Raw genomic sequence first — 8,790 nt, forward strand, 5'->3', positions numbered from 1 at the left:
CCCCCCCCCCCCCCCCCCTCCCAGCTCCAACAGAGAAAGTAGGTGACTGGGAAAGGAGAAATGAATCCAAGTCGCCCAGAGCTCTTCTTTCGGCTGCTCTTGTAACCTAGTGCAGCAGAGCCCTGGAGCAGGCCTGCCAGCGCAGCCATCCGGGCAAAGCCACCGCGGTGGCGTGGCAGGGGACAAGCATCGCATTTGCTGCAAACTGCACTGCAGTCCTTACATCCAGCTGACAGTTCGGATCCTAACAGTCTTGCACCACCACTTGCACACGTGATCCTCTTGCGTGGTCCCACTCTCGACAGCTCGATGGCCGTGGCCCTCCACGGTGAACCAAAGGGGCATGCCTGGTCTGCCAGCTCCGACTTCCGCTGCCATAAACCACGTGCCAAGTCTTGTCCTTGAGAAGTCACCAGCGAGGTGACTTCAGCAAGCCCCGGGGAGAGACCAGTCCAGTGCCTCCTTCTCCCTTTCCAAGCCACAGTCCTGGCTGCAAGAGCCCCTGTGTGATAGAAGTGCAAGCAGGTATTTTTCCGTAGCAGAACAACTATCTTTGCTCTGCGCTTTGCCCTGCTTTGCATCCAGAGGCAGCGATGCTTGAGGCACTGCTCTTACAGCCACCTCTGACGCAGGTCGGCAGCCTCTCGCTGGCGCTGCGGGCAAGTGGAGTCCCCCACCTCCCTCTGTCCTGTGCAGAGGTGGTTTCAAACCTTCCCCCGCCCCAGCCCCAGGAAGGGAGTGAGGCTCCCGCGTGAGTGCGGTTGTTAGAGGGCCGCTGTGGATTGATTTTTAAAAAGAGCCGTGTCCGTTCCCTGCCTGTTGTTTGAGTGTGCGGGCCCTGGTTTTCCGTTTGGAAAAGGCGCTCTCTGAAGCAAGCTGTGTGCGCTTCTGTTTTTAATGCAACACCCCCCACGTCTTGGCAGCTGCACACAGATGTTCTCGACAGTGTTGGCACGTACAATTTGAGCAGTATTTAATTAGCGGCAGGGTTTCTGCAGGTGACGGCAGCACGTCGGTTGCGGTTTTTTATGGGGCTTTTTTAATTGCCCCGCACTAAGTGTGTTGGGTGCCTTTTTTCTTGAGAAGTGTTTGAAGCCCAGGTACGTTTCACCGAGTCTCAAGAACACTTGGGCGGTGGGGGAGCGATGTCGGGATTCAGCGGGTCGGCGGCGTCTCTTTAATGCCAGGCAGCGCGTTTCGTCTGACGCTCCCTGATGTCACCGGACAAAAGCCACGAATTCTTTGGGTTGTTAGCTGCAGGGTTTGCTGTGCATGCTGGGAAACTGAGGGGGATTGTGATTGGATATTAGCAGAGCCCTTTGAATATGTATGCGTTTCCACTTCTGCTTGGACAATGCACTGAAATTTACTGTACTGAGTAGTTGAATAACTGCTGAGAAATGTTTAATCTTAAATATGTCTGATTAAAAAAGAAATCTTTAGAATGTGGTTGAACGGGAAAGTGTGTTTTTCTGATCTCTCATTTCTTTGTACCACATATGAATTAATGGCCTATTTCCTGCCCTCCACGTTCCCATCATGTAGTATAACATTTATATTAGCGGCTCATTAATTATTACATACACAAAAGTCTCTGCTTTTGTAGAATTTCATTTTAATTTCAAATGATCCTTATTACATTTCTCACCTTCTTTGTTTGGTCTGCCAGGCCACAAATTGCATCTCGCTGTTATTCTAAGGCAGGAGTGAACTCTTAGCTTTCTGCATGTTCTTCATGTATGGTTTTTTTTTTGTTAATTAATAACTTTTGGAGTTTATTTTCGGAGTCATTTAACTCGCCTCTGCTTGAGCTCTTTTCTTCAAGCACGATGGCTGGGGAGAAGCGAGCGTTTGGCACTCCCGGTAGCGTACGGGAGCTCCAGCAGAGCAAGCTTTGTCTTCTCCAGTTCAGGTCGTTCCTGTGTACGCTGCTTTTCCTCCCACATCAGTAGATCAGTATTTTAAAAAAGTGACTGTAAATCAGGCTGGTGCCTCTGAACTGGAATTAGGAGCATCTTTCCCCTGACTTGATCCTTCTCATGTTCAGATTTGTACTGCCTCTGCATTTCTTATTTGTTGGACCGTTGCAGGTGTCTTCCGTTTCAGTTTGGCAAATTCCCCTCATTTACACGTTGTACAATTTTGTGCTTCCTACAAGCCAGGTCAGACTTACTGGTTTGTTTTATCTGCTGTATAGAAAGATGCCCTCTTGCTGCTTTCTGGCCTTTGAAACGTGTTGGGTTTTTTATCGCAATCATGTAGGAATAAAAAGAAAAAAGAAGCTTGTTGCTTGAACAGACGCACAGTTTTACTCTGCCATATTTTTGGTTCCCCCCACTCATTGCTGGCAAGCTACCAGACACATTTTAGGTCAGAAGCAGCCAGTGACGGATTCAGAAACGCTTGTTTGCGGACTTGTTCCAGTGCGTTCTCCAGCCGCAGCAGTGATTTCATCGTGACGTTTCTGTTGTTGCACTTTGCGGTTTTACCTTGAATTAGTAGAATATTCCACTGTTGAGGCGGTTGCATGTACAGGACTATAACGGAGTAGGGGGTGAGGTCTTTCTAAGGCAAAGCAGTGGCAAGGCAAGTACGGCCTACAGCACGAGGAGCCCTCTGACGTGCTGCCACCCAGAGAAGCCAGCTGCGATCTTCATCCCCTGTGTCCCCTGTTACAGCTCTGCGATGCTGGAAGTGCGTTTTGCAGTGAACTCGTTGCACCCGTGTTGGATGAGAGCGTCTCGGGGGTCGGGGGGGCAGAGGCTGCCTGTGCAGGATGACTGGCATGGGTTCGGCACAGTGTTTTGTGAAGGATGGTGAAAGGTGATTGGTCTGTCCCCAGTGGCTGTCCTTGGCGGGAAGGGCTCCCTGCTTGCTTAGTGAACTGCGTTTCCTTTGGATGAGGCCAGAAGGGCCGATGTAGTGGAGAGCCTCGGTCTGGCTCGTTTTGTCCCTCATTACCATGTGAATACCTTCCCCCGTCGGGCCGATGCTGAAGCCTGCTGAACCGAGCTCACCTTTAATCTGGGCTGCGACCAGATGCTTTGGGCATGGTGCTTCTCGAGGGATAACGCCCGGAGCCTCAAGAGGGAAAGAGTGTAGCTGACAACGCCAACGACCCTTGTGAGATTTGTGCACGGGTTTCTTGTGAGAGACGAACACCAAACAGCTGTTGGGAGGGAAATGTTTTTGCCGAGCGATCCTGCATTCAGAGTAGACGGGAGAGACGGGCGTCGAGGTCCTCGGGGGCAGGGGCGCTAGCTAATCGTGGTTGTGGCAAGTCGGGAATCCCACTGGCACTCTTCACTACCGTGAAAACTCCCTTGTGTCGGTCCTCCCGTCAGACGGGCCACTCCATCCTGGGTTGCTCTTGCACCCGCTGTTTTACTGGAAGGGCCATGGCAGTCCCCACTCCCCATGCCCTGGATCATTGTGTAGGGACTCACCTCCGCTAGCCCGTGTCGGAGGTACCGGGGGACTGCAGTGACGGGGGCTGTAGAAGCGTGTGTGGGCCAGCTCTATCCGGTTAGGAAAGGGCATTTGCAGCCTGCCCCCTCCACAGGGACGTGCACCGGAGGGCAAAACCACCCCATCCACGGCATGGCAAGGCAGGGGCCAGCCACGGCTCTGCTGGTCTCCTCGGGCGTGTGTTGCAGGCTTAGTTTGCCTGCGTCCAAGCAAAAGCATGCCAAGCAAGACCTGGCCTTTCCATCCTCCACAGGCCTGAATTGGGTGCACGTGCACCAAGTCCTCTATTGCCCCAGGTGGACGTGGCCAAGGTTTTCTGGCCAAAGCAAGGAAGAGGCCAGGGTAGGGCAGCACCTTGGAAGCGGCCTGCTTCAGAAGTAAGCTTTCATAGGCAGCATAGCCTGACACAGCGGGTTGCTGCCTATGAAAACTCGGGCCTCTCCAAGCCGGTTAAGTGTCTAAGGTGCCCCCTTCCTGCCTGACTTCAGGTGGACATGGTGAGCCACCTCTCTGCCCGGAGCCAGGTGTCATAGCCGTGGCACAGGGCAGGGGGCTGTGATGAGCAGTGTCAAGTATTTCCCTTCCAGGGTCCGCCTGGGACTCCTGTCATAGCAGTGTGCTGTCCCTCAGGCACTGTTGGCTCTGGTCCCAGCAGCTGGGAGTATTATTATTATTATTATCAATATTATTTTTTTTAATGAAGCTCTCTCTCAAAATACTTTTTCACATCTCTTGATGGGTTTTGGAGAGGAAGGGGAAGGTCTGGAGGATTATCTTCTGACCACTTCAGACATGCTGATTGTATCTTGGCCTGTTTAAAGGAGCTATTGTATAGTTCAAATTTTTTATATTGTTCCACATAGCCTTATAGACCCTGTAAATACAGATCACACAGTTAATAAATATATTGTGCTATAGAAAATATTTTGTACTACATAGTTTCCTACGTAAAATGGATATTCTGGCTGTTGTGAAACTTATTGTATGACTGATTCCAAGTTTAGCTTTGCCAGGTATTTAAAAAAAAAAAGAAGAATATTTTCTAACCACGTGCTGCAAGTGTTTCTCAAAGGGGTTCAAGAAGCTGACAGCAAGAGGAAAGTGAGTTCAGCTTGGAAGAAAATCAATATGAGACATCGTCCCCTCTGTCATGTTTTGCAACTGCCTTATCAATGTTCAAGCTCCATGAGCGTGGAAAACAAAGTAGGATTTATGGGCACTTCAGTCATTGCAAAACTCAATGCAAGTGAGGATGCTACCAAGAAATGAGTCCGTGGGGAAAATGCCTATATTTTGAATGTTAAACGGGAAAAATCACAGTGTCATATGAGTCTTTGGCAGGTTATTCCTCTTCTGATCCCTCCCTGAGTGCTCGTTGCTCTGTATGGAAGTGGTGGTCTCTGTTTTACAACCGTGAGATTTCGTATTCGTGGATGGGGGGAAATGTGAAAAGAAGCTGCAATAAACATGAGTGTCGGTGCACTGCTGTCTTTGGTGGCTCTCCGCATGTGCAGGGTGTGTTGCAAACCACGACAATAAATTACAGTACGAAGCTGTGGTGCCGCTTGCATTTCGTGGAGGGTTTCGCGTCGTCTCACCGCGTGCCGGCTGCTCTCAGAACAGCTCTGCCATGAAAACGGGTCGTTGCAGCCTGTCGCCCAGCCCATTTCTGCCCTGGGGAGGACTGCCCAGGCTTCAGGTAAAGAGAAATGGCAGAAGTGTCTTTGAGACGGTGACTTTCATCCCACCCTCCCTGGGTAGGGTCTGGAGCCACGCTGAGGGCCATGGCGTGATGCTGCGAGCGATCAGGCCTTTACGAGCAATGCACAGACGATGCTGGGATGGCAGGTTTTTGCCAGCGTTTGCCTGGCTCATCCCTGCAATCCCTGCCCCTCCGTCTCCACCCGTCCCCTGGCCTGCTCCCTGCTCACACCACCGAGACACTCTTGTGCTTCCCCTGGAGCCACGCACCCAGGCCACACTCCCACACTTGTTAAAAACAACCCCGCAAAAGTCTCCCCCAGCATCTAGGTGAATAACAAAGCGGCTCTTGGATTGTCTCCTGAATTATGACTCCGGCTTGAGGCCAGGAGACGGTGATGGGTGAAAGCACTGGCGGCTGTGCCCTCGGACCAAACGCGGTCTGCTCCAGCGCTGGCTGCTCCTCGCCTGCCTGTTTTCTGCGCGGTGCTTGGGCTCTATTGCAGAGGGCATGGGCCTGGCTTGTGGGCTCATGGCTAAGCACGTACTTAAGTGCTTGCCTTCATCAGGGCTGAGCCAGGGTGCCTGGCTGCAAGGTTGATTTGCACCCAGCTGAGCCCGGCTGACCCTAGTGCATGATGTGCACTTGGCACTGAAGGGGCTTTTGGGGGTAGGAGACTCCAAAACTTCAGTGTGCTCCTACCCAGCCCAAGATCCATCCCCTGCCAAGGGACAGATCTCTGTCTGCACCAGGCATTTTTCAGTAGTCCTGACCGACCAACTCCGAGTTTCCTTCCTCCCAAGTGTAACACATGGATGGGTTACCCCTGCGTCTGCCAGCACAACTGCATTTATCATGAGGTCCCCAGGAGAAGGATTGCTGGGGGAGGTCGGGGAGGCAGCAACAGGCCTAAAGGTGTGCATCTGGGGAGAAGGATGATGCCTTTCCCTAGCATCGGTGTGAGATCTCAATGGGTGACACAGGGACAGGATGGGAAGGGAGAGGAGGATGGAGACCAGCAGCTCGCGTGTCATCATCCAATAGGTAAGTGGCTCCCCGGCTGCGGGACCGCAGGCACCCCCCGACACCGAGCCCTTGCCCTACCCCAGCTCACTTCGAGGCTGGCAACACGCCGTCAGTGTGTTGCACCGTTTTTGCCGTGCTCGGCTTGGGGCCCTCCGCAAACCGCTGATGGGGGAGTTTTCCAAAGAGTCTGGAGAGGAGCAGTGTGAACATGCTGATGCGGAGCTCGCCACTAATCTGTGCGGCAGGGTCTAAGGCGCGGTGGGGAGATATCTGAATACTGTTTCCACAGCGTGCCGCGAGCCCTTGCTATTGAAGTGAAATCTGCTGTACGGAATTCAACAGACAGCTGCTGCATCAGCATCAAAACTGTGTGCTGCTCTATTCAGAGGCACCCCATAAATATGCCAGCCTCCCGGCCTGGCCCGGCACAGCCGAAACTCCTCCGGAAGAGGTAGCAGCAACTGGTGGCCACGCTCGTTTGACTTGGGTTGCTTCTAGCAGTTAGCACGGGCACGTTAGCAGAGCAATGTTCCCATTCGGGAGCCGTGCCATGGGGCTTTAATTAGTATTTTTTTGCAAGGGCAAGAGTGGAGCTTGGTTTCTTTTTTTCTTCTCCACTGGCCCTGCAAATTCCTGGTGATTAGGGCAAAGGAATGGCTGGCCAGCTGTGTCCTCGCATGGGCTTGCAAAGGGGCAGGGGATGTGCCGAGATAGGCAGCCACTGACATCCTGGTGCTGATTGAAAGATGCCGTTTGAATGGGGCTGGGCCATGTCCAGAGAGTGTAGTCAGGGGATGCTTGATGGCCTTGCAGACCCAGATCAACCCATGCTGAGAAGTGGTGGCAGTGAACGCCACTAGCTGCTGGAGCGGCTCTGCAGAGGCTGTGGTGTTGCCATGCCCCCACCTGAGCCTTTGTAGATGGTGTCATTGCTATCCCCATCCCGCTGACTGGGCTCTACGGGAATGGCTGGGTCGGATGCTCTGGCCTGTGTCATGCTGCAGGTCAGGCGAGATGCTCTCATCATCAGCAGGTGCCTGACGCTCCAGCACCCGCTTTAGTGCCTGACTAACGGGACATGATGAACCTGGCCTGGTGCTGACGCCTTGTGATTCGGGATTTTCCAGGCACGATGACTGACCAGCTGAGCCCTTCTGAGCAGATGGCCACTGGGGACACTTTTGGCGGAAGAACCGGCACGTTCAAGGTACAGACATGATGGTCGGTCATGGGCTTGTGTTGCTTCAGGGGTAGAGCAGGCCTCCGAGCCGGTGGCCAAGGCAGCAGACTCGAGCTGTAGCGTACGGCAGTTGTTTATTGTCACCCGTTTTCAACCAGCCCCGTCCCGTCGCCCCGAGCAGCACACAGCTGCTTGATGCCATCCCTCCTGCCTCTTCCCCGTGCATGCCTGCAGAAGGGGGCTGCTCCAGGCCTCCTCCTTGTCCCAATCACCCCCTCATCCATAGCAGCTTAGCAGAGGGTCTCTGTCAAGGAAGAGACTTTTTCTGAAGCTAAATTCCTTATGGCCGTGGCATGGCCCTGTCTCTGCTGGTGAAAGCAGCTTGGGTGGCTGTTGTGGCTGCTCACAGGCAGGTCTCCTTGGGAGGGGGGGCAGAGAAGTGCTGTGAACGAGGGTGACATTGGAGCCCTGCACAGGGCCGGTGCTGCTGCCGTGCTTTCTCTGTGAAAGCACGGAAGAACATCAGGCCATCGCAGCAGCGTGGGCATTTGTACCCACCGAGGCTCTGCAGGGACTAGACAGGGCAGCAGCAGAAGGCAAGGGCTAGCATCCTTAGCATTTGATAACACCCCTCCGGTGCAGCTTTCCCGCTCTCTGGAGAGGAGATGGCGTCAGCCCTGTGATTGCTATGGGAGCTGAGTGGGTGGCATTGCACTGTGGCTCTTGGTTTTGTAATTGGGCTCCCCATGACAGAGGGTCTTGCCCACACATGCTTGAGGGCTAGGTCCGGTGGGCTGGCTGGCTCTGGGTGTCCCCTGCAATTCCCTGCCTGGGGATTTCTGCTGGTGGTGGTGGCTGGCAGCTCCCATGCATGCGGTGCAGGTGGGTGCTACGGCTTTTCTCTCGGGGCATCGCCACTGGCATTGCCTTCAGAGCTGCTGTTTCCTGCTCCTGGGTTTGCAACTCGACCTGAGCAAGTTGGGCCGGGGTTGGGAAGGGGCAACTGTGCTACCCAGAGGGCCCCAGGTGCAAATGCAGCTAACTCAACCCGTGCTGGAAGGAAAGGCCAGGACAAGGATCTGGAGGGGAGAGAAACCGGGCACAGCGCACCAGCCTCCGGGGTGGGAGACTGCAGCTTGGAGCAGGGTCCCGGGTGAGCTGTGGGCAGGCTGTGACACGTGTCTCGGGTCCGTTCGACAGGCCAGTGCCTGGTTTGCCCTCTGCCTCTGCTGACCCTCGGAGAAATCGCACCCTGTGCTTTGTGCTCAGTGCTGACTCTCGAGTCCGAGCAGGAGCTGTCCGCCTTGCCAGGAGGGTTGCTGGCCCTGGGCCAGTTCCAGTGTGGGGAGGTGGTCAGGGTCAATTCCAGCGCACCCGGGGCCGGGGCGGGCCTGCTTCTCTCCGGGGAGGCAGT

The 8,790-nt window shown here is 54.1% G+C and overlaps 1 protein-coding gene across 1 annotated transcript in view; it reads left to right on the top strand.

Moving 5' to 3' along the window:
* The first annotated feature begins 5,877 nt into the window (after window positions 1–5,877).
* The window catches only part of LOC109290622 (beta-crystallin B3-like), a 15,332-nt gene continuing 12,419 nt past the window's right edge, over window positions 5,878–8,790 (top strand). The window contains exon 1 of the mRNA XM_019507345.1: window positions 5,878–7,403. Coding sequence (XP_019362890.1) covers window positions 7,329–7,403 — 75 coding nt within the window. The 5' untranslated portion in view covers window positions 5,878–7,328. The remainder of the gene's footprint in view (window positions 7,404–8,790) is intronic.

This window comes from Gavialis gangeticus, unplaced genomic scaffold (assembly GCF_001723915.1).
Source record: "Gavialis gangeticus isolate Ggan-Ray unplaced genomic scaffold, GavGan_comp1, whole genome shotgun sequence".
NCBI classification, from domain to species: domain Eukaryota; kingdom Metazoa; phylum Chordata; order Crocodylia; family Gavialidae; genus Gavialis; species Gavialis gangeticus.